Genomic DNA, 26,516 nt, shown 5'->3' with positions numbered 1-26,516 from the left:
TATCACCTAGAACTTTCACTCTGATGTTGAATACTGATGGAGAGAGAGGACATAATTACTTTGTTCCTGATATTAAGGAGAAATCATTTAGTCTTTCATCATTAAATATGATGTTAGCTGTAATTTTTTTTTTTTTTTGGTAGATGATGTTTATTGAGTTGAAGTGCTTCCCCTATTCCTAATTTTCTGAGAGTTTTTAATCAAGTTTTCCCCTGGTTCCTTTAGGTGACTTTCTGTTGTATCCTAGAACTTTGGCTATTATGTTTGGAAACTTGGGAACTATTTATTTTTATTTTATTTTAGACTGCCTGTCTAAACAGGCAGCCATCCTGTTTAGACTTAGCATGCATGTTCTGACTACTGTTGTGATCAGTGGTTCCAATGACATTCTAATTTTCAGAGACTTTCCAGTGTTATTTTGATCTCCTTGGTTGATCTGGTGCCACAAAGGCTCCCTTGGTCTCTGCTGGTGCTGCTTTATGGGGCAGAAGGACTTTCCCAAGCTGCTCAGCCTGGCCTATCTCATTGGAGGAAGTGAGATTCCACCCCACAGAGATGAAGGAAGCTTCATAGATGGTGATGAATTCACCTTTACTGGTGTTCCTGGCCATATGGTGTCTCTGGGTGGGACAGGGGGGTCTCAGATCTGGAAGAATGAGAGCTTTCCTTAGCTGCTCATGTCACTGGGTCCACTAGGTCCCCTTTGCTGGTGCTGCTGGACTCCCCTGGAGTTGTCAGTGGGAAGCTATCCATCAGGGAGAGGAAAGAGACTACCTGGGTTGCCTTTTATCATTAGATTGGGGAATCAGGAAATGCCAAATCATAGTAACTTTCTTCTGTTGGGTGTCATGGGAAGGGAACACAGAATTCTCTGACAGTTTTAGTTCTCCAGTCCTGGGGTCCCAAATCTTAAAACATTCTCCACAGGTAGTTCCCTGAGTTATTTCCAGACAAAGATCAGGGACAGATGTGTCTACACCAGCTTGTCCTACAGGAAGTCATGGTCCCACCCACATTTTCCATCGAACTCCTCTTGCAGTAAATCTAATCTAAACTCACTTTTGACCTTGCTTCTCTTCTTTTCCATTTTTATTACTCTGGGTCTTTCTGTTTCTTGCTTTCCTTCTGTTCTTGGGTCATCTCTGCTCTTGAGGTCTCAATACGCTCTCTGGTTATTACATTATATTCTGAGAAACACCAGAAGTCCAATTCTAATATTCTAATATTCTGACTGGAATATTAAGAGCATCCAATTTTCAAAATGAAACAGCCTCCATGGGCATTCCCACTGAAAAGATTTAAACACCAGCCCTAAATCTGTTTCACATATTGCAAAATAACAGCTGTACACACATGGGACATCCTTTCCAATGAACAAACATTGAAATATATTTCTAGTTTATTTATTTCATAATCAGAACATTAGCCTAATGAACAATGACCTCAAATGAGTTTAAATATAACTTGCATCATTGCTGTGTTTAACACGGGTGCCCTTTATCTCAAGTGTTTCCAGATGACTTTCAGGAGAGTGTTTCATTGCTAAACTCTCCTTGACTCATAGCCAAGAAACTCAGAAGAGTATTAAGTACACTCCATAACATAGCAGGACTACATGTTTTTAAGTAAACTGGCCACAAACTATTAAGGGTAAATATGGTGTTTTAAAAAATACACAACAGAAAAATATGTCACTCAAAAATGTATTTATTTTATTTAATACAAAATAATAGCATCCCCACCATCCGCTAGGGAGTACACAAAGCACAGACAACATGGTGAAGGAAAAGCACTGTAGTTTCTCCCCACAGGTAAATCCTACTTCTGCACCCACTGTGTGCCTCCGGCCACTCTCCTCGAGTGGGCGCCCAGTTTGTCCCAGCTCTCATTGTTGCAGAAAAATGTGTTACAGCTCGGTGTTACAGCTCCGTTGTGACAGCAATCTGGATCTGAGCGAGAGACCAAGCAACACTCAGAGAGTTCGAGAACTCGGCTTTATTATGCCAGCAGGCCCACAGGAGTTAACACTCCAAGCTCTGGACCCCATCTGTAGGTTTACACAGGCCTTTATCATATGCAAATAAAGTATAACAAGTTGACCAACTAGGAATAAGCTTTGTAGAAATAGACCAATCAGGAGTGAGAGAAATACCCAATCAGGAGTGAGCTCCATGCAAATGAAGTACAACAAATGGACCAATCAGAAGTGAGAGTAATAACCAATCGGGAGTGAAGGAAACAACCAATCAGAAGTGAGCTCAGGGAACCAATAGAATTTTAGGGGTAAGTAAGCCGTTCCAGAGGCAAAAAGTGAGATAGAGCTTCCCGGTCAAGGAACCAGATGGTGCTGGCAGGAGAGTAGTGGCCCTGCCTGGGGGTCCTGCTGGTCTTTTCATGGGGCTTCCTGCCTCATCATGACCACAGCTTACGGTGTGATGAGCATCCTGTTCCATGAGAGGTGGTCTGAACCACATATCCCAAGAAAGGCTGCCTGGTGGTAGACTGTGAGTAATTCTCAGTCAGCAAGCGTGTGTACATTTATGTATTGATGGGTGGTTCCTGTTTTCATGAAAGCAAAGATCAGATAAGGGGAAACCATGCATAAAGTCACAATTTTTAAATGTGTTATTTCATCCTGATTATAAAATTATACTCACTTAAGAAATTTTTGAAATTCCCAAAGAGTATATGAAGAAAAATTAAATTCAATCATTAGAGAAGCATCATTAAAAAGTTGCGAAATGAGAAAACTGATTAAGAAAGAGCAACAGAATGTAATGAGTTTTAGATGGGGGAAATAAACGCCATGAGAACACAGGAATGGGGAAACACAACCTGATGTAAAGATCGGAAAGTACCTCCAAGGAAGGTGATGTTTAAATTAAGACTCGAGATGAGCCAAGCAAAGGACTTCCTTATGGCTGCAGATCGCTGCTCACTGGGCACAACCAAAGATGATCTGCACCTCAGTCTTCACTCTCTGCAGGACTTCAGCTCTTTGACCCTGCAGCAGCCAACGTGGCTAGATATAATTCCAGTTACTCCCGAATAGCTGTGCCCTGATTGCTTCTACACGTTGCTGGAACAGCAAGATTATTCCCAATGGTTGTGAACACCATGGACTTTCTGTACAAGCCCTGGTTTGACAAGTTGCAACTTCTGGAACAGTCCCACAAGTTGGGGTTCTGTGCGCTAGCAGAAAAATTGCTCGGCATATGATCACTTTTCTTCACTTTTTAATGGCAATTTGGAGGCAGGGGTAGAGATTTTAAAGAAAATGACTAAGAGGAGAAGATAGAAAACATTGACATAATTACATTTTATGACCTTGATTACCATGAGGAGTTTGGGTTGTATACTGAAAGTAAAGGAGAAGTCATTAAAAGATTTTTCAAAGGAGTGACCCATTCATATTTTGCATTAGAACAAACATTTTGATTACAATGTAAAGAAAGAGTCAGAACAAATTTAAAGTGGAAGAATGAGTAAGTCCCAAATTATGCAGATTTCTCTTTCTGTTGCAAGCCATGTATTTTGGAGGCTTGTTCCTATGAAGAAATGTTTCCCACATGAATTTTCAATGATTAATTCAACCAGTAATGATTTCCACTGAAACATTAGAAACTGATTTATACAGTGGACAGACTTCCTGCTGGGGGCAGAGGAAAATAACAACTTAACATCACTTAGACATTCCCACAGGGGTGGCATAAGTATTGGGGCCATTTTTACTTTTATTTCCATTGAGCAATAATGGAAGAACAACAACTATTTAAATATTTACTATGAGGCAGATACAGTGGGAAGAGACTTTGATCTCTTGGCTCATTTGAATCTTAAAACTAGCCACTATATTAATCTTTCACATGAAGAAACTCTGCTTTGAGGGGCTTTGTAAATTATCAAGGTCACAGCTGGTAAGAAATGGAATCCAAGCTTTAGATTTATGGATTGGAAACCAGTTTATAAGAGAATATTAGGTCAGTAAGGGTCGGAGTCTGACTCAGATATCATCTGTGAGCTAGTCACACTCAGTTTATCAATATGAACTTTTTTTTACTTTCCAGATTTCTGTGGAAATTTAGCTTCCTCTATGAGAAAGACAGCAGAAACTAAGAAATGAGATAGAATCTTGTAGTCATGAAGGCATATATATTTGAGACACTGTGCTCATCTCTGAGGACACAGAAGTGAACTAGACATATTCTCCGTGAGATAAAATGCAGTGTAAGGCAAAAAGTATCAAATACATAGTCTCTAATATATATAACATAAATATAAAATATATATAAATATATACAAAATTGTGCAGAATTATAAGAGGAAATTGACAAATACACCAGTGAAATGGGAGAAATATAAGTACATAAAGAAAAACGATGTATTCCCCCCGACTTTATCTTTTTTTTTGAAATACAGTCAGTTTACAATGTGTCAGTTTCTGGTGCACAGCATAATGTTTCAGTCATACGTACGCATACATATATTTGTTCTCATAGTCTTTGTCATTAAAAGTTACAACATGATATTGAATATAGTTTCTGGTGCTATACAGAAGAAACTTGTATATCTATTTCTTATTTTATTTTATATATAGTAGTTAATATTTGCAAATCTCAAACCCTCAATTTATCCCTTCTCACCTCCTTGGCCCCTGGTAGCCATAAGTTTGTTTTCTATGTCTGTGAGTCTGTTTCTGCTTTGTAAATAAGTTTTTTTGTCTTTTTTTTTTTTTTTTTTTTAGATTCCACATATAAATGATATCATGTGGTAATCTTCTTTAAAGAGAAAGTATATATTCTAAATTGCTATTTCATCCTTTTTGGGACTCATCAGTACAGTGTAGCTAGGATATAAAAATTTAAAACATTTTATTTCTAAAGCTCAATCATATATGAACAGTACTAAGATTGGGTATTGAATGCCTAAAGACTTCACATAATTAATTATTTGTCATTTAATTGGAATAAAAGCAGGACTTTAAATCCAATAAAGGGTAAAATAAAGATGGGTATTTGTTCATAGATACAACATTTATTTAGCACACTAATTTAAAGCATAAATACTGAGAATTCTTTACAAGAAGCAAAGTCCCTTTACGCAGGAGGAGGGATGATACCATCTTCCAGACCATCCTCTCTATCCCTGACAAATCTGCCCAGTGTCCCCACTTACCTAACTACTTAATATTGTCTTGCTACAAATCCAGTTCCTTTCTGTGTAGGTCCTGGCGCTGCTAATTCCGTTGTCACTCAGATAGGCATATTCCCCAATCCCTGTGATGGCAAACCTAAAACCAAACACAAAAATATTAACAACAATGATAACAAAAAATCACAGGTGGGTCACCTACATTTATTCCCCTTCTATGTTCTATTATCCTAGGTAAAAATACCTACTCCAGGTATTTTTAATGTGAACGAGAGAAAAGTGAAAATCTGTCATTCACATTACTTCTTAAATATACACCATTTCTGTATTCCGTTCCTTTTATAGTCTCTTGAATATCGCGAGATTAGCATCACCGATAACACACCCAGCTGGTACCGGGCAGGTGTTTAACGAGTGCTTGCTGTTGTAGCCAAGTGAGCTGTGGCCTTCGGGGGCCTTCAGTGAAGCTCATTCTCAGGGTCTCCTCACCTGCTTCATGCACGTGTGGAAACAACAGTGTTTACTTACTAGTCAATTCGTTAGAGGGTTGAGCTTTGATTGAAGGAAGCAAAGGAGCCCCTCCGTTTTATCTGCTCCAATGCAACGGTTACATGCACATTACTCCCACTGAGATGTTCACAATCCAAGGAGCGGTTACCAAGTTCCCTCCGGTGAGAAAACCTTAGGAGGGTTTCCCACTGGCTCCCTGACCACCTCCTCTAACGGGGAGACGCAGCAGCTGGGAGAGTGGACTCCAGAGCCTGTGGGTGGCGAGTGTTCAGTGGCTTCCTGGGATTGCAGGACCTCCGTCGTGCACCAGCGTCTCCCTCCACATTCTTAATAAAAATCTCAGCGCAGTTTAAGTCAGCCGGCGAAAGTGGCAGAATCATGTCAAATGTCATCTTCACATGAAAGATTTCAGCTGAAGTCACAATAAGGCAAGTTTTTTCAAAGGCAAAGCTAATAAATGGAAGAGTAGGTGAGGGATTTATATTTCTTACCCCATCGTGAAATAGCTTCCCATGATGTTAAATTTATTTTCACAGGACACAATTCACATGCAAAACCACACGTCAACTCCATGGAAGGAAAAGAAATCTAAAAACATACGGGGCGTTATATGCACTGCTGTCTGTCCACTTCCAAACGTGACGTGGTGATTCTCTGCTAAGGCCGATCCAGTGGTCAGGAGCGCCTTTGTATCTTCTCAGGAAATTCTGTTATAAGACACAGAAAGTAAAAACATGTCTCTTTCACACTTCTCTTGAGTCTCTCTTCCCTCTGGCCTCCTTCTCCCTTTGGGTGGGAGCCTCGTAATAACTGAGAAACTTCGCCTTCGGAGACAGCCCAGTCTTCAATTCTCAGCTTACGTCACCCAAATATCTCTGAGCCTCAATTACTTTAAAGTGACCATCCATCCCAACTTGACTCAGGAAGTCCCAGTTTACGTCTGTGGTTCCAACATAATATTAATATTAATATTGTCACTCCCCCAAATGTCCCAATTTGGGTGATAAATTACACAATTACCATGTTTCTTGGTACAATAGGAAGAATGTCTGGTCTCACAGGTTAACTGTGAGGATGATAAGTAAGAATGTATCCAACTTGTCTCACAGAGTTTCAGGCAGAGAATACACCCCCAACAAATGTTAGGCGCCATCATGCAGCCCCCGCCACCACGTCTGCCCAGACCGGGCTCCTTCCTCCTCTTCCAGCTGCAACCTGACGCAGCCGGTCCTTCGCGGGGGGGCTAAGGATTCACCAAAGACCGTGATCCTAAAATATTTCTTACCAGCTCCTCCTTGGTTTCAAACTGAGCAAGACCAGCTTCTAACGAGGCACAGAACATCTGGCTGAATGTCCAATTCCTTGAGTCTTCAGAAAAATAAAAGCACTTACGCCCAAATCCAATCCATCATTCTGGGCAGATAACACACAGAACGCACTCTGTGTTTCTTCCTAAAACTTGGACAGACACAGTGAATGACAATAAATACACTTTCTCATCCCTTTTATCTATTTTCCCACTTACCATCCTGAGTTCAGTCTTATTTTTTTACACGTGTGTACAGATGTATATACATGTGTGTATGTGCATGTGTATATATACAACCAAATTCCAAAGTGAGGTGCTTAAAGAAAAACACGCCCAAATACCAACTGGACTCTTGGAATTTTATGGCCTTTGCTAATACCAATTTGTTTTTCATAAAATCTGAACAGGGGCTACTTTCTACAGGTAGACAGATTGTTAGAAATGCATGGATTTCTCCCAATAAATAGTTTTCTTTTATACATATTTCTTTACATAATTTCCTTCATCATCCATCATCTCATTCTGCATCCTGAAGTAGAGCCCCAAGTGCCTGGCTCTGTAATGCATCCTCCGGGCGCTGTCCCGCTCTTGGCGGCGTGCGGGACTGCTACTGACAAACGTTTCTAACGCCTCTTGGAACGCTGCCAGCGTCAACCGTTTATAAAACACCGACCACAACACAGTAGGGAGAAACGTGGCTGCATTTCACTCCTTGCCAAAACAGCAGGCCTTCTGAGATCAGTGTCCCTTTTCTGGTTTCCGGGAGAATACAACATTGAGAGCCCATGATCACTTGCCAAGTGCAAGCTAGTGCACTTTTCCTAAATCATTTTATTATATTGAGGATTTGCCTTGGAAGAGAATGTGCTCCAGAAACTAGTATGTGAGTAAATCTTTATCTTTATACGGTGATCTTTTACCCCTGAGTTCAGTCCTGAAGTATGCACGTTCGATGGTTGCTTTCCTAAGTCATCAGTAACAGTCTTACCCGGGTCCACTGGACTTCAAGCCACGTACCTGTGCATATGAGTTTCCTGGGGGAACGCAGACAACGATGGCTTTAAGGAACTCAGTTTCTATAGCATTTAACTTCTGTAGTACTCTCTCCGGGCATCATACAGACTCCCCTTTCCCACCTCCTCCTTGATATTACCCCTTCTGCCTCTTGACAAAAGAAAGGCAAACTCCTTCCCTTCCCTAAATTGTAGTCTGTACATTTCTATATATGGTACGTTTCTAAGGGGGTATAAAGCCTCCTGGTGGACAAGACATCACACAGTTCAAAGACTGATTCCAGTGCCAAAAATACAATGTAGGGTTTCCTGTAGTTTTCTGTTTTCTATGTATTTCTGTTGAATAGGTATAAAAATATTTTGGCCCTCGTTAGATGCTCTGAAAACAGCAAGATTTCAGAGTGTACGCTATGGGAAGAAAACACATTTTTGGTTCATAAGCTTACCTTTCCCTCCCTTATCCAATCTGATAGAAATTACTGTTGACTCAAATTTCAAAATATCCAGAATCTTACCAACCTTTCCCACTTCCACCGTTCCCCTCAGGCCCAAACCACCTCATCTCTGGCCTGAATTTCTACAAGATTATCTTAATTCCTGATTCTGCCCTATTTTTCCAAAAATCTATTCTCAATACAGCAGTCAAAATGATTCTTCTACAATGAAAGTCCCATCATGGATTTCCTCTCTCATGACTTCCTCTTGCTGATCGTCCCCACCGCACTCCAAATAAAAGCCAAAGTCCACAACTGACTCTTAAGGCTACGGCTTCCCTGACCCGTAGCCTGTTACTCTTCCACATTCTCCCCTTGCTTTAGCTACAGAGGCCTCTTTACTGTTCCTCATACACCCCAAGGGGGTTTCTCTTTTTTTTCTACTTGTTCCCTCCACCTGAATGCCTTCCCCCAGAAAGCCACATGGCTCCTTCATCTCCTTCAAAAGTGTGCTAAAAGGTCATCTTCTCAAGGAGGCTCACCCTGGCCACTACACGGGTACCTCAATCTCTTCCACTTCCATTTGATTTATCATAGTGTCTGTGTCTCTCTGCTAGAATAGAAGTTCCCTGGGAGCAGGGGTTTATTTTTTGGTTTATTTATTTATTTTTTTTTTGCATGTTTTGTTCATTGAAATTCTTCAAGCACTTTATACAGTGCCTGGCACATAGTGGAACTCGATAAATATTTACTGGCAATATACATGTGCAAAAGAGCATTGCAAAGTTTGGAGGACAAGTAACTTACCTGCCCAAAGAACGGAAGGTACAAGCACGCTTGCAAGTAAGGATGTAAGTGCGGTCACGTAACAAAAAACTTTGGCAGGGGTTACGGGAGAAAAAAATTCCTGAGCATTTTCTTTGGAGCTTGTTACCTATGAATACAAATGTCACAGTCTCAACTTTATGGAGGCATCAGGAAGAAAAACTTAAATTTGTCACAGAATCACCCCACACAGTTAGCTGTACCTCAGCTCCCCTGTCGCCAACCCCTTTCATGAACGATCAGGGTTCATAAATGATTGTCGTGGCCCAAAGGGAGCCAGAGATAAGAGAAACTGAATTTTTTCCCTTAGAGAATTTTTCAGTTATTGGAAAAAGAGCTAATGAGAGAGCAAGAAACAAAAAGAGTAGAAATGAGGATGAAAAAGAAACATACAGGGGGAGGGGATAGCTCAGTGGTAGAGTGCATGTTCGCATGTACAAGGTCCTGGGTTCAATCCCAGAAGAACAGGAAGAAGAAAGAAGAAAGAAAGAAGAAAGAAGAAGGAGAAGAGGAAGAGGAAGAAGAGTTAGAGGAAGAGGGAGAAAGAGAAGGAGGGGGATGGAGGAGGAGGAGGGGGAGGAGAGGCGAGAGGGAGGAGGATACAAACAATCCAGATTCACCTCCATAAATAACAGATTTGTTTAGAAGTACTGGGGGGAGGTTTAGAAAATGAGTTAATATAATTCATCATATTAAAAGAATAAGAGAAGAGAAAGGACATGACCATCTCAACAAAATACAAAAAAGTGAAAAATGTAATAGTCATCCAAGATAACAAACCCCGGTAAATTAGCAATTGAAGGACTTTCCTTAACCTTATAAACTTCATCTTCATGAAAAGTACAGCTAGCATGGTACTTAAGGGTGAAAGAGGGCGTATTTTCCTCCAAAGATCAGGATCCAGGCAAGGATGTCTGTGCTCACAGATCCAACTTAACATTTTACAAGAGGTTCTTTCATGGACAATAAGGCAAGGGGAAAAAAAAATGGAAGGAATATAGGTTGGAAAAGGGGTAAAAAAGTGTTTCTAGAAGTGACATCTACTCATCTCCCCGTAGAAATATCAATTTGAAAATTATCTACCCATGAAAATACCCTCCCAAGAGCCAAGGATCCAGGCCCACCCACCCCCGGGCCTCACACCGGCCCCCGCCCCCTCCAGCGAGTCCTGGCACAGAAACCTGCCTCTGGCCACTTCCAAGCAGCTCTTGTTGTAGGCTCCTAGGGGCCCGGCCTCTGTCTCCCCCCTGCACCTGGCAAGTCCAGCAGCTCCGGGTGGCTCCTGGGACACCCGGCTCCTGGTGGCCTCCTGGGAACCCAGGCCCCCAACACCCTTCTCCCAAGCCTGGGCAGCCCAGCGCAAAGAAAGACCCTTTCCCCGGGGAATGGAGAGTAGCATGAGTTCACTACCGACCCCAGACCCACCTGCCCCAGCCCCAGCCCCAGGCTGACCCCTGCAGCCCTGTGGGACTCCCTGCAGGCTCCCCCCACCCCAGTGTCTGCCAGCTCCAGTGCCCCAGGTGGCTCCCGGGTCACCAGGCTCCTGGGAACCCAGGCCTCCTTTCACCCAGGACACTGCTGGCCCTGGAGGCCCTCGCCAGCTCCTGCGTCTGCCCTGCTGCCTTCCTAGAATCAAGAAACCACCATCACCAGCCATCAGGGAGACACGAATTGAAATACAATGTGCTGCCCTGTGAGCGCATTAGAGTGGCAAACACAACAAAGCAAACTAACAAGACTAAGTGACGGCGCAGGAATGATACAGACTGAATTCTCACGCATTGTTGTTGCAAATGCAACAGTACAGCCACTTTGGAAACAGCTTGGCAGTGAGGTATGGTAAACACAGACTTACCATAGGCCTAGCCATCCCATCCCCAGGCACGCATGCTAGAGAAATGAAAACTTCCTTTTGCACAAAAGCCTCTACCTGAGCATTTACATCAACTTCATTCACTATCACCAAAACCTGGCAAACAAGCCAAGTATCCTCCAGCTAGTAAAAGGGTAAACTACCACTAGGTACTAAGAAAAAGGGAAAACGTGACCCTATGGTCCCAGTTGCTCGTTTCTTATTTTGCTTTGGCTTGATATATTTTAGTCACGCTCTCCCTCCCTCCACATCCAGCCAGCCTCTAGCCTGCCTGAAAATGTAAACAAGCACTAAAAAAACCCAGTACGATGCAGCGATGCGCGTGGCTCCCCTAAGCAGATCTGTCGGTTAACAGAATGTGAACACGGGTGTCACACACGGCAGTGCCACCTGCTCCCCGCGGCTCACGCTTTCTTGCTTCTCAGATGTCGTCCCCCTTCTTGCCCTATTTATAGAGTGAGAGCCTTTCTCAGAGCCTTTCTGAGGTATTTATTTTTATCGCCTATTTTACTTACATGTATAAAAGCAGACGCACCTCCTAAGAAAATCAACATTCAAAGCATGAAAAAAGAGAGCCCTTTTCAGACTCCTGCAGTAGCCCTTACATGAATAACTTTTCCCCTTATCTAAGTCCACACTACTGATGCACAATGCCATATGGATGACTTTCAAATGCATTGTACTGAGTTAAAAAATAATTCAAACTATAGACATCCCTTTCTCATCAAATTTGCTATAAACTAAAAATGCTAAAGGATTCACTGGTGGGTAGGTTTAGGCTCCAGCTCCCACCCCCAAACACCGACATCTATTTGTAAATTAAATTTCAAAAGCTCTATACACCCAAAATCCCACTTTTTAGGGGCAAGTTTTAATCATATACATATTACACAATTAGTAGTGTCTGAATTTGCCATCATTCTGGGATATAAACAATCTGTTATTTAACATCATAATGTGCCTTGCCGGGTGAAAGCTGCCAATGGAAATCCAGAGAACATTTTTCTCTTAAACTCTTGTAACTTTTTGTGGCTTTCTCCTACCTCCAAAATCTTTAAGTAACACACACAGTAATAAAATAACTGATGGAACAATTACACACCTCTCCCCCCACCCACCCAACTCCCACCCACCTCGGTCCCTCCAAACTTCTCACCCTCCACAGAGACGAACTGTGAAGTACTAACACCCCTGAAATGCACTTTCCATCATGCATCCATGGGAGAAGAGCACCTGTCTCCCCGACTCCCGTTTTGTTTTGTCAAAGTTTATCAGTTTTACATTACCAAGCCTCCCCTTCTCCCAGCCTTTTCTGAAGGTAGAGTCTGTCGATAACGTTTCCAAAGATGCTTCCACAGCACTCATGTTTCTGCTTCAACACGAACACTCCCCGGTTGCAAAGGCAGCAATGAAAATGAAAACAGTCCACTTTGAATTTGTTGGCTAAGCCGTGAGCCTTGATAACAGAAAGTTAACAGAAAATCCCTCCCTAATCACATGGGAATGGAATAACTTCCTGAGGATGAGGAATAGTGAGGGGCGATTTGTAAACATGAAATTCCTTTTGTTGTCACTGTACGGAATCTATATTGTAACAAACATTTTTTCCTACTTCAAATAGTTTATATTTAAAAACATCGCAGTGACTCATAGACAATAGTATTATTTCATGCTACTTCTTAAATAAAAATCAGTTCTACCATTTTATTCTTATTCATGTACATTTATTTCAGCAGGAAGAACACTAACTCTAAAAGACATTAACAGAAAATTAGCAACTACCCCTGAGCGCCTGTTCACATAATCAGACATGACATCATGATACTACATGGAATCTTTAGCAACTATGCAGACACTTGATCTTATTTTGCTTTTAACGTATACCGTGGCTTGGCATTTCACCCACTTTATATGGACGCCATTACAGTGAACTTCCAAACTTCTAAGGAGGTGTCTCCAGATTCCACAGTGTCATGACACAGGGTCTCCTTCCCCACCCCCTTCACTGCCATTTATTGGTGCTCTTCTACGTCTGTTACAGGCGTTTAGAACTGTGTCATTATACACATGACTGGATAAAGACACTGTGGTATATTTATACAATGGAATGCTAATCAGCCATAAAAGATAATGAAATATTGCCATTTGCAGCAACATGGATGGACCTGGAGATTGTCATTCTAAGTGAAATAAGCCAGAAAGAGAGAGAAAAAGACCACATGATATCACTCATATTTGGAATATGGAGGAAAAAAGGCAAACTTAATTGCAAAACAGAAACAGACTCTCAGACACAGAGGACAAACTTGTGGTTACTGGGAAGGGAGGTGAGAGGTGGCTGGAGATAGACTGGGAGTTAGATATTTGCAGATACTAACTAATATATATAGAACAGGTAAACAACAAGTTCATACTTTATAGCGCAGGGAACTATATTCAATATCTTGTAGTAACTTATGATGAAAAAGAAGGTGAAAACACATATATGTATCTTCACGTATGACTGAAGCATTGTGCTGTACACCAGAAATTGACACTTAACATTGTAAACTGACCATACTTCAATAAAAAAAAATATACAAGAAAAAAAGAAAAAACATATAATTATAAAATGATTATTATTCCACTTTGACTTTCAAATACATCCTTTGCCTTTGGAATTTTTCAAACTATCGGATAGAATGTTTCCATTGGCAGGTAAAATATTAAGTTTGTGGCCCTTCTGTGTTACTAGGTAGCAGCATTTTCTGCAAGTGTGGTCCACGGTCATGGTCCAAAGTCACTTAGGATGCTTGCTGATAAATACACATTCCTTGATCCTCTGCAGATTTATGGAATCTGAGTCTCTGTTGATAGGGCCCAGGGAAATTCATGCATGCATGTATGTATGTATGTATGTGAAGTCTATTTGATTTACAATGTTGTGTCAGTTTCTGGTGTGTAGCAGAGTAAATCTCAAGAACATAATGTTTGATGTAAGAAGACCGACACCATAGAATACATCTTGAACTGTTCAATTTACATAAAGCTCAGAAACAAGCAAAAAGTACTGTGTGAGCTTAAGAAAGAAGATGCTTTTGACAGCAAGAAGGGACCAGTGACTGGCAGGAGCACAGGGGGCTCTGAGTGCTGCTGGCTCCACTTTCATGTTTGGGGCGGTGGTGATCACTGCGTGGTAACCAAGTATCACCTTGCGATACGTGACTGTTCACTATGCTAAGATAACAATGTGTACTAAATTTATTTGTGTGAAAATATCTTTTATTTAAAAAAAGTGCACACAAGAATAGGTGCCTGTTGGGGGATGGAAATTAGACTAAAATGAGAATAAATAAAGTAGAAGAGGATTTACAAGAATCAATAAGAATAGTGTGACATCAAGTTGGTCTGTAACTAACTTACCAACTGTACAGCTTGTGGCTTAAGATGGGAGTCAGGGAGTATTTTTCTTGGGAAAAGACCCCATGGGGGTTGAGGACACTTGCACTGAACCTTAGAGGAAAGGCTGATTTAGACAAAGTTGAACTTGTTATCTCAGCTCTAGGGAATAAGGTAGAATCAGGATTCTATACTGTGCTTACAAATTCGAAACACTAGGGGAGTTTTTAAAAAATGATTCTAATGCACCACAAGAGCTCAACTCTACAAGGATCTCTGGAGATGGTATTTGAGCACTCATCTTTTCTAAGAGGTTCTCCCCCACCCAAATGAGTCCAAAACGGAGCCCATATTGAGAACCACTGGTATAGAAAGCATCAATAAGAGAAGGTTACAAATTGATAAGCATGGAGTCTGTGCAGGGGGCAGGGTGAAGGAGGCGGGGGCAGCTGCCCCTGCCACGCAGTGCTGGCGCTCTGGGTGCAGGACCAAGCCCTACTTTAAAAAAATTGTAACAGTGGTGTTTGGTGTTGAAAAGGTAGATCAGAGACAGTAAATGGCCATGGCTATAGCCACGGGGGACCCATGGAAGGTAGTTCTGCAATGAGGCATCAGTGATGAGAATGGTGCTTTGGGGAGACCTAGATGGCAGTGGCTTGTAAAATGAACTACAGGTGGAAGAAACTAGCTATAAAATAATGAAAACATACTTTGTTTGTAAAACATTTCCCATGTGCTCATTTCCTTTTCTAAATTCTAAAGTTTAAATTTCTCAAGTCCATTTTTTCTTGTTGTGCTTACTCTTGGAATGCTGATCATTCTAATAACAAACAGCAGAAAGTACCTCTGAGAGATGAGAGAATACAAAATTGTGATGAGCTTTTTTTTTTTTTACTTGGCATAATTCTCTGGCCATTCAACCAAATTGTTGTGAGTATTTAGATTTCACTGGGTTTTTTTGCTTTTTGGTTTTTTTTAATTGTTGAGTAGTAGTCCATGGTGTGGTTAGCCCCTAGTTTGCTTAACTGTTCCTCTATTGAAGGACATCTGGGGTTTTTCCCACTCTTGGACTGTCATGCATAAAATAGCTAGAAACATTTGTGTATAGGCATTTGTGTGAAATGTGTTTTCATTTCTCTGGGATAAATACTCAGAATGTAACAAAGAAGAACAAAACTGACTCCACATTGGATCTAGTCCTTTAGCTGCAATCTCTGTGCTTTCTTGCTCGTGCTTAGCCAAGCTGGCCCTGCGCCTTTGTCTCATCAAAGGATGTTACCTATATCCTGAAATATGCATGATAGCCCTTGCTCGAGGCTGTGCCTCCCAGGCTTGACCTGTAAAGCCATAACACTTTGCATTCACATAGAAATAAAGAGTTGCAGAACGGAAAATAACATTTGTCCTGCTGGAGGTTTATAGAAACATCATGGCCAGACCTACATGGACGGCTGCAAGAACAGAGGATTATCATGTCACCATCACTGTCAGGCCAGCACCAAGAAGTCTGCAACAGCCAGTCACACCCCCTTCCTCTTTAGTGTAAAAGAAGCCTGAACTCTAACTCAGGCAAGATGGCTCTTGGGGACAAGAGTCCACCATCTTCTTAGTCTGCTGGCTTTCTGAATACAGTTGTTATTCCTTGCCCCAAGGCTCCATCTCTCAATTTATTGGCCTATCATGTGGCAAGCAGTATGAGCTTGGCCTTGGTGACAAGAATTCTGCTTGCTGGGTTGTATAGTAATTGCACACTTACATAAAAAAACAAAAAACAAACCAAAAAACCTGCCAAACTGCTTTCCAGAGTGGCTGTAACATTCAAGAATTCCCATCAGCAATATAGGAGTGAATCAGGCTCCCCACATCTTCACCAGCATTTGATGTCCTTCTATTTTATTTTAGCTATACTGAGAGTCATGTAGTGATATCTCGTTGTGGTTTTAATTAGCGCTGTCCCAGTGGCTAAAGATGTTGAGCGTCTTTTCACGTGCTTATCTGTTAATCTGTGTATTGTCATCAGTGAAATCTGTCTTTATGCCTTTTGTCCATTTTCTAATTATGTTCTTTGTGTTTTTGCTGTTAAGTTTTAAGGATTTTCTTATATATTATAAATATACATTTCTACCCACCCTTTCAGCTACATGTGGGCACAGAAATAAATCTAACTGAGTGTGGATCAAGGTGAGGTGTGTCACAGTGTCACTGGGCACTGATCTTCCAGAAATGGACGTATGTTCACAAAAGCTTTCTCTCCCCTTTCTCATTTAGGTGCCAATGACAAGGAGACCTTAGGGACAGCACAGCCCCAAGATAAGAGAGATATGGGTCTCTGAGTTTCCACGTGGAAGAAAGCTGCATCCTGACCAAGAACTCCTATCGTCCACAGCTGCATGAGTGAGAAGAAAATGTATCCTGTGCTGTCAATGAAACTGGGGGCTTACCTCTAGCAGCAGCTATATAACATATGTACTTCGAGTGGCAGCCACATTTTTACATGTTTTTTGTATTCCTAATCATTTCGTATCCAATCACTAAATATTTGCAGAGTGTTTACCCTTGTGGTAGGTGCTGAGAAATAAATCCTGCAAATTCTGATGAAAAGGGTAGAGCAGACACCTGGGACATCTTGGGGGGAGGTCTGGATGGATTTTCCTGAATGGCCAGCCAAAGCGGGTGTCTGTTTCTGGGTTGAATCAAGAGACTGATGTTTTAAAAGGTTATGATTATATAGTATCACAAAAACTGGAACATAGATCAGAATGATGGCAAATTGAAATTATAATAGATTAATCTCACTGCAGCCTACAAAGATGCAGTTGTGAGGCTGCTGAGGGTCTGGTTTAGAGACGGGAAGGAAGGGGCAAGGCACAGCCATTAAAGGAATGACCCAAGAATTAACACCAAAATGGTGGAGAATTCAACTCCCAGTAGACCTTGAGACCCAAGATGGTGGGAGATTTGACTCCCAGTCAACCTTGACCCCACTGTACGTCTGTGATGTTAGCGTGCTAAATGGCACTTCCATGGTCGCCATGACAGTTCCAAGGCTGCCCATAAAAGATCAAAAAGCAGGCAGTGGACCAATTCCTGGGAAACTCAGCCCCTTCCCCAAAGCAGTTGGAGTAATCCTCCCACTTGTTAGCATACGAAGCTACAGAGCTCATGAAACTAGCCACACTCTGCCTCTGGCCTCTCACTCCCTCACCTTTTGAGAGAGCCTGCACCCTGTCTATGGAGTGTGTATCTACTTTTACTTTACCCCCCGCCTCGCACCCCAACCTCATGGCCTCTCTGGCCTCCTGAGATGGCCTACACTCAGTATGTCCATGCAGTGTGCATCTCTCTGAATAAATCTATTTCTACTCAGTATCGCTCACTCTTGAATTATTTCCGGTGTGAAGCCAAGGACCCTCACTTGGTAGGGCACATCCCAGTGACTCACCCCAGATGTGGGACACAGCCATCCTCTTGTTCCCTATTTTTTCCTATATCAGCTTCAGAATTCAAGAACTTGAACTTCCTTTATTTTATACCAGGCCCAAGGAAAAAGAGGACAACGCAGACATAGCAAAGGCCTCCAGCTGCAGTGTTAATCATCTCAAGGTCCCTCCTTGTCCTTATGCAAGTATTTCAAATGCAATCCTTTTTTTACAATCATTTTCCCTTCTTCCCAGCTCCAATTATAATTCTTCATCAACAAGTTTTGTAACTCACTGTTTTTGCTTTTATAAACTTCCTCCCTTTTGTAGTCTGGCAAGTCTGAATTCAAGTGCTTCCTGACTTAATCTCCAGATTCTAGCCCTAACAAAGTCCCAAAAAAGCCCTCTTTATCTCACTCTGGTCTCTAGCATTTTTTTTTTTTTAAATCTTGTTCTGATGGCTTTTTTTTTTTTTTTTTTTTTTTTTTTTTTTGAGTGTGCGGGAGGTAATTAGGTATACTTCTTCATTTATTCTTAGAGGAGGTCCTGGGGATGGAACTAATGACCTCATGCATGCGAAGCACGTGCCCTACCACTTGCGCTATACCCTCCCCCAGGTCCATGTTTCTGAAATTGCAGGTAATAACAGCAATGTGTTATAAAAACAGTGGCACACCTAACCTGCATGACAGCTGGAAGACAGCTTATTCTGCCACAGCGAGCTTGAGGATATCCAGACCCAGTTTAAAAACAAGCCTCTCCAAGAAATTTGAGGCATTTGTGTTCTTGGAAACCAGGGGGACCCAGGCCAGTTGCCAATGAATCTTGTGAATGAAAAATACTGCCTGCTGCGTCAGTAAACAAAGGGTGTTGCAAGCATCAAGCCTCAGCCACTGCTGCCTCCCCCATGGTGCCCTCTGCAAAGGACACTTAAGATGGGAAGAATGCACACTGGCCCTAGAGAGCTAAGGTGCACATCAAAGCAAGAATTTCAAGGAGTGCAGACTTTTGCATCTTCCCATCCATAGAAAAGCACTAAATTCATTAATTTGAGATAACTGGTTTTCTTTTTTTTTTTTTTTTACATTTTTTATTGAGTAATAGTCAATTTACAATGTTGTGTCAAATTCTTGTGCAGAGCACAATTTTTCAGTTATATATAAACATATATATATTCACTGTGACTTTTTTTTCCACTATGAGGTACCACAAGATGTTGTTTATATTTCCCTGTGCTATACAGTATAATCTTTTTTATCTATTCTGCAGTTTAAAATCCCAGTCTGTCCCTTCCCACCCCCTGCCCCCTTGGCAGCCACAAGTTTGTATTCTATGTCTATTAGTCTGTTTCTGTTTTGTATTTATGTTTTTTGTTTTGTTTTGTTTTGTTTTTAGATTCCTCATATGAGCAATGTCATATAGTATTTTTCTTTCTCTTCCTGGCTTACTTCACTTAGAATGACATTCTCCAGGAACATCCATGTTGCTGCTAATGGCATTATGATGTCAGTTTTTATGGCTGAATAGTATTCCATCATATAAATATACCCCATCTTTACTCAGTCATCTCTTGATGGACATTTAACCTGTTTCCATGTCTTGGCTATTGTAAATAGTGCAACATTGGGGTGCAGGTGTCATTTTGAAGTAGGGTTCCTTCTGGATTTATGCCCAGGAGTGGGATTCCTGGGTCATATGGTAAGTCTATTCCTAGTCTTTTGAGGAATCTCCATACTGTTTTCCACAGTGGCTTTCCTTGTTTCACTCTTCCACTCTTAATGATTTAGATGTCTTCTTTTACAATTTTGTGTTTATTCTTTTTGTAATTCATGGTTGTTCTCTCCTTTGCAGTTATGAGTTTCTCATTTTTGTAGCATCCTGCTTCTTTTCTATTTAGAGTAGACCTGTCAATAGTTCTTTTAGCATGGGTTTAGTGTTGCTAAACTCTGAGTTTTTGCTTGTCTGTGAAGTTCTTTATCTCTCATTCTATTCTAAAGGATAGCCTTTCTGGATAGAGTATCCTAGGCTGCATCTTTTTTTCATTCAGACTTTGAATATATCTTGCCACTCCCTTCTGGCCTGCAGTGCTTGTGTAGATAAATCAACTGAGAGCCTTATGGGGGTTCCCTTGTAACTCACTCTTTGTTTTTCTCTTGCAGCCTTTAGGATCATTTCTTTATCCTTGATTCTGGCCAACTTGTTATTACATGTCTTGGTGTGGGTCTGTTTGGGTTCTTCCTGTTTGGGACTCTCTGAGCCTCCTGTACTTGGATATCTGATTCCTTTAGGTTTGGGAAGTTATCAGTCATGATTTCTTCAAATACCTTTTCAATCCCTTTGTTCTTTCTTCTCCTTCTGGAACCCCTATTATGGATAGATTGGCACACTTTATATTATCCCATAGGTCCCTTATATTGTTTTCATTGTTTTTTTATTTGTTTTTCTCTCAGCTGTTCTGACTGGGTGCTTTCTGTTGTCCTGTCTTCTAGGTCACTTATTCGTTCCTCTGAATTATCTAGGCTGCTTTGTACAGACTTCAGGTCAGCTCCCAGTTCAGCAAATGAGTTTACTATTTCTAATTGGTTCTTCTTTATAGCTTCTATTTCATTTTTGACATATTTTATGTCTCAAAACACTATTTCTTATAGTTCCTTCAGTAGTTTGATCACTCCTTTTTTGTAATCTTGATCTAGTAGGCCATCAATCTCTATTTCCTTGATCTTGCTTTCAGGGGATTTCTCTTGATATTTTAATTGGGAGTGGTTCCTCTGCTTCTTCATATTGCTCATATCTCTCTGGCACTGTGGCTTAAGGAGTATCAGTTATCTAGTTCTCCTGGAGACGCTGTGCTCTTAATAGTTCTATTAAGAGGTCTTTGCATCTTCGCCCTGTTTCACGAACTCAGCTTGCTGTTTCCAGAGGCCCTCTGTTGGCACTCTCTTCTGTGCTGCTCCCAGTGCCTGTCGGCTAGCAGATCGCGCCCCCTCCCAGCACTGGGTCAGGTGCTGAGCTCTTATCCGGTGGGCGGGCGGGTCACTCCCCCTCTAATGCCACAGTCAGATGCTGCGCTCAGGGGAGGAAGGTGTGCGGATCGCGCCCCCTCCCAGCGCCGTGGTCATGGGCTGCGTTCCTGCCAGGAAAGCATGTTGCCACCCGCCCTTTCCCCGTGCCGGTCGCTCTGCTCAGCTGCATGCCTCGCCTCACATGGGCGCTCCGGAGGCGGGCTCGGGGAAGACCGCGGAACGGCCCCGCCCCTGCTCCGTGCCAAATCTCAGCTCCTTGTTTGTCTTGGCTGCCCGAGTTCTCTGAGGTGCCCAGGCAGAAAGATCCTATCTGCCTCCGGCTGTAAACAAGTCTCAGTCCTGCCTAGGAGGCCGCAGGGATCCCCCGGGGGAGCGTTCAGGGCCCTGCCCCGCCCCCGCCCGGGCGCTCGCACAGGAGGGGACGGCGGCTGTGGCCAAGCCCCGCCTCTCTTCTCGCGAGAAGCGCCAGTGATGGCGGCGCAGGGCTGAAGAGACGGAGGCTACGGCACCCCTCCCCCAGGGCACGCCAGCCGTGTTGCTCTGCTTTTTTCAGAATTTATGGGGGGCCGAGGTTGTTCTGCTCCGTATCCCTTCCCAGCCATGGCGCGCAGCCCCCTGCGGTCCCCCGGGGCCACCTCAGTGCAGCTGCCCCCGGCCCTCCGCCCGGCTCGGGCCGCCTGTCCCGACCCCAGCCACCGGCTCCCGTCTCGGGCTGCGTGGAGCGGGGACCCTTTGTGCCCGTTTAACTCAGTTCTGTCGGTCAAGGGCTGCTCGGGGCAGGTTTGAGCCTCGGAGGCTCCCCCTCCGTCCCCCTGGCCTCTCCGTTGGGGAGGGGAGACCCAGCGAGCGAGCGCCAGTCCTCCTTTGCCGCTCCCTCCCCGTGGGATCGGTCCCACACTGTTTTGCTTTTTCTTCTTTCTTTTTTCCTTTTTTTCCTACCAGATTTTTGGCGTCTTTGTCTTTCAAACAGGGTGATGTTCTGTCGGAGTATGGCAGGTGCTCTGGTTGGCTGAGTGGGTCCATAGATGTGAGTTTTGGTGTATTTGTGGGAGACGGTGAGCTACAAGAGTCCTTCTACTCTGCCATCTTGCTTCTCCCCACCCTGGTTTTCTTTAATTAAGAACAATCTTTTGATGTTCTGATTGCCTGGTTGCAAAAACTCCTGTATATCCTGGATCCTCTACCTCTCAGGAGCTGTCCCTCACAGCTGTCTGAGAGGCTGTGTCCTCAGCTTGAAATCCTCAGAAAATCCAGGGAATCAAACATAATTCTCAACTTTTAGGTTGTGCATTTTTCCCCCAGTCCAACACACTCTTTACTGTACCTTAATCCCAGATCAGGGGTGGTCCTAAGGAATCTCCCACTGGCCCCCTGAACTTCTGCAAACTCCCATGTAGAAGGTGTTGGAGGCCCTGGCATCTTGGGGAGAAACCAGTCAAAAAAAATGTGTTGCTCTGTGCTTTATTAGGGTTGCAGCTCTCAGGAGACCCAGATTAGGAAGCGCTTGAATTGTGTTCCCAGGGTCTACAGAATTGGGCAAATTTATAAAGGCAAAGAAAACTAAAAGCTTACAGAAGTTGTTGAGAACTATGACTGGTGATTAGCTCTGGCAGGGAGTAAGGGTGTGCTGTGTCTTTATACAAGGATTGATTGGGGATCAAGATGGTTACATAGTAATGGTTTGTTGGCGGTGGCTTTGAGACTGTGAATTGCAGCGGGCAGCTGCTTGCAGATATTGTTTTGAAAATGATTGGTGGTGTCCTTGAGTTTGTTGCTTTTCAGAAAATTCGAGTTCTTATGCAAGGTGTCTGAATTCACATCCACCATGGCCACCCAGCTCTGTTTTGGTGGCCTGAACCATAGTTACTCCATTTTGATTTTTAAATGATTTTAAATGTGTCATTACTGGTCTCCATCACATGGTCTTTACTCAATGATTTTTTTTCGTGGACTATTTTAATCCCTGGAATGATTTAAAAGTTCCAGCTCCTGGCAAGAATAAAAAGCAAGTGACTCTTTAGAAGACACTTTGGCTGTGTCTGAAGAAGTTAATATACTCATCAAATGATCCAACAATCTTACTTTGCATTTATACAAATGAGTTGAAAACTGAACTTTACGCAAAGCCTGCACAAGTGTATTTATACCAGCTAAACTCATGACTGCCCAACTTTAGAAATAACCCAGATGCCTATCAATAGATAAACGTATAAACAGAGCTGTGGAGCCTCCAAGCAACGGTGTAGTATTCAGGGACTTGAAGCAAAAAGCTGTCAACTCAAGAAGAAAAGGAAAAACCTTTAATGCATGTTGCTAAGTGAAGGAAGCAATCTGAAAATTTACATGCACTATGAAATTCCAACTATCTAACATTCAGGAATAGGCAAAGCTATGGAGACAATGAAAAGATCTGTTGAGGGGCTGGGATGGGGGTGATTGGAAAGGATGAAAACGTGGAGCCCAGGCGATTTTTAAGGCAGTGAAACTATTCTGTCTGATACTGGAATGATGTATATATGTCATATACATTTTTCAAAATTCACAGCATATAGAACACAAAGAGCAAGCCCTAATGTAGACTGAGGGCTTCAGTTAATAATAATGTGCCAGAATTTGTTCATCAGCTGTAACCTATGGAACACTAACGCAAGGTAAAAGTAAGAGCTGTGTAGGAGGAAGTAAGGTATATGGAAACTCTCTGTATTTTTTGCTCAGTTTCCCCACAAACCTAAAATGAAGTCTATTAATTTACAAAAGCAGATGACTTTTAGTCAGTCTGTTAATTGCTTTTCACTCAGTGATATAGGAACCTACACTCATCCTTAACCTAGAACTGAAAGTTACAGATGTTAAACATACAGAGCACTAAACTCACAGCGCCCCCTAGTGATGCTCTGTATGTGTGACATGAGGTAAGGATCCTCATCAAAGATGATTTGTTGTCAGAATCCCTCAAACACAAGTTTGAAAGAGGCACCTTAGAAACCACTGGAGACAACACGAAAAAAACAAAAGCTCTAACTCATAAAAAATAAACTGATGGAGATTGAAAGCTGTATTTTTGGTTGGATCTGACCACAACAACATTTGGAAGAGACTTTTCATGCATCCATCACTCCTTGCTGAAGAGTAAATATAATTTTAAAGATGTTTATTTTACAACACGGGCCCAGATTACGAAGTAGTGATTTCAAAAAAAAAACAACAAAAAACAAAGAGGTGATTCCCAGCTTTGTACATCAGAATCACCTGTGGGGGAAACAAAACAAACAGCAGCAAACAGAGGAGCCACATAGCTGTGCCTGACGAGAGAAAATGTAAAGGAGAAGGTCAGGAGAAGCATGCACAGATTATGTTTATGAGCAACCTTCATGACAACCTATTCTTGAAGGTACCTAGTGAAAGGTCACAATAATATTCTCACCATCTGGATTATAGCAGCTGATAAAGCAATCACAACTTTACAGGGTAAAACAAAGACAATGTACAACAGCCATATATACATATAAGTTACGTAACAGATATATACCCATGTATACATATATATCTTAAAAGATGACGTGGTTTAACAAAGTGAATCAGTAATGATGGGTACTTATGGAGATCAGACTCCTACTTTCCCACTGAGACTGAGGGGAAAAGGAAACGGTCTTTCTTGATGATTATATTCCAAAGACATGGCTCCCAGGCCTTTGGGAAAGACATTTCTAGGTTGTAAAACTGGCAAGGGGCTGAGACTGACAGACCAAACTGGCTGAGAGAGAGAATTTACAATTGCAAGTTTTCCAAAGTAAACGCACTAAGACAAAGGAGGTAAGGAACGTAGGGCTGTGCAGTTCATCACATACATACATCCGTCTTGTTCAGAGGCACTCTGATATTCCGTCACCCTTCAGGTTTCTAGCAGAAGGCCTAACAGAATATTTGGTTTAAGCTTGCAATATGGATCACGTTTTGTGTTGCAAGCTGTTAAGAGACTCTTAGCAAAGCAACCCAATAAATATTGCTTTCATCCACTCGAACTTAAGACAAACTACTTAAACAGGATCAGAGCTGCCTTTCCCAGGACTGTGGCCAGCTTTGGGGAAAATTTTATTTTAGTTCTTTCTCTATATGACTTGTTATTACAGTATTCTAAGAGCAACAAGTGATGTGAGAGGGTGCCATAGGAGCCTGAGTTTTGGAGATAGGAAACAAATGGTCGGTCTTGCCGTTTACTCATCCATAAATTCAAAAATGCAGTACCTGGATAATGCAGGTAGTGATGTACCCAATAAAATAATGTAGAATGAAACATTTACTGATGACTTTAACATTCTGACTTCCCCATACCTAAATTTTAAGGACAGAAAAAAGAAAAATAGAAAAAAGCTTACAGTGCCCCCTAGTAGGAACTATTGGTAAAGTAACTCAGATTAAAAACAAAACCAAAAACAACTTGGGTCTTCTTGAGGAGCTAACGTTTCACCCTGGCAATCACTGTTCCATTTCTCTACGTGCAAATGCCCTCAAATGTGCGGACAAACATCGAATGCAAACCCTTGAAGAGCAGCCCCAGCGTTCACCTCCCACGGTGCTGGCAGGCTCCCACACCCACACACACCACATCTCCAGGGGGACTTTGGAATTAAAACTTCAAAATAACTGATTCTGGCTGTGTTATTTACAGCAGTGGTTTAAACGCTTTAACATGCCTGCCTGGGAACCACTTGGGGATCTTGTAAAACGCAGATTTGAATTCACTGGGTCTGCGGGAGGACCTGGGGTTCTGTATTTCTAACAACCTCCCAGGTGAGGCCTGTGCTGCCGTGATGGGACAGCTGACAGCTTTCGACCCTGGCGTCTGTTCAGTCAGAATACTCACTGCTGGGTCAGCAAAGGGGGCAGGTGCCTGAAGTCCTTAGGAGCGTCTCCTCCCTGAGCAGGAGGTGGTGAGGGTGATCACGGGCAGTTTGCTTCGGGAAGGCTGGGGTGTCACACAGCATAAAAGGGGGACCTACACCCAGAAGCAAGCAGCTGTTGTTTTCCGATGCCCCCACCCCCTGCCCTAACTGTGCAAACTCAGTTACAGGAAGGGAGGGAGAACACTCACCTGGGACAGATTCAAGAATCTCTTCTCAGACGTCCTCAGAGCCCCAGGGAACAGTCTTCCTAAAACTCCACACCTTCTGAGCCTGGCATTGGGGAAGGGGAAAGGAGCACTGAGTGGCTTAGAAAGTGACTGAAGGGGGCACAGGAGGTGACATCCGTTTTGGAAAGAGATGCTTCTCTGCTCTGGGTCCCTCCCCCCTGGTGACTCCGGTCCGCGAGTACAGGGCGATGCACTTCAGCAGCAGGGGAGGGAACAGGGGCTCACGGAGCGGTGCTCACGGTGTGAAACACAGGACAGCAGGCTCCACGTGGGGTCGCTTGTGCTAAGTCATCTGTGACAACTTCACCAAAATGAGACTTCATTTAATTATAGCTTTGGCGTCCCCAGAAATGGAATTTTAAACCAGTCAACCAGGAATTCAATTGCCTGGAAAGCACTAGTTGGATCATCGGCCCAATAGACCCCCGCCATCCCTTAAAGGAAAGTAAC

At 42.6% G+C, this 26,516-nt stretch overlaps 1 protein-coding gene across 8 annotated transcripts; it reads right to left on the bottom strand.

The window, feature by feature from the left end:
* Positions 1–1,691: 1,691 nt before the first annotated feature.
* Positions 1,692–26,516, bottom strand: LOC123614439 (C-type lectin domain family 2 member D11-like). 8 transcript variants are annotated; one of them, XM_074357854.1, is made up of 6 exons: positions 26,028–26,516; positions 9,225–9,351; positions 6,947–7,119; positions 6,262–6,368; positions 5,176–5,290; positions 1,692–2,559 (listed from the first exon to the last, which is right to left on the bottom strand). In XM_074357854.1, exons 3-5 carry the CDS (start codon positions 7,001–7,003, stop codon positions 5,176–5,178), a joined length of 279 nt encoding a protein of 92 aa, XP_074213955.1. In that variant the 5' UTR covers positions 7,004–7,119; positions 9,225–9,351; positions 26,028–26,516; the 3' UTR covers positions 1,692–2,559. The 8 variants fall into 8 exon arrangements, 3 of the variants coding, with proteins under 3 accessions (XP_074213955.1, XP_074213953.1, XP_074213954.1); XM_074357852.1 differs by having other exon boundaries at positions 1,692–3,004; positions 26,028–26,500; XM_074357853.1 differs by having other exon boundaries at positions 1,692–1,949; positions 26,028–26,478.

Source organism: Camelus bactrianus, chromosome 34, assembly GCF_048773025.1.
Source record: "Camelus bactrianus isolate YW-2024 breed Bactrian camel chromosome 34, ASM4877302v1, whole genome shotgun sequence".
In the NCBI taxonomy this organism is placed as follows: Eukaryota; Metazoa; Chordata; class Mammalia; order Artiodactyla; family Camelidae; genus Camelus; species Camelus bactrianus.
The sequence above is the reverse complement of the archived record's forward strand: the minus strand, read 5'-3'. Positions and strand labels throughout refer to the sequence as shown.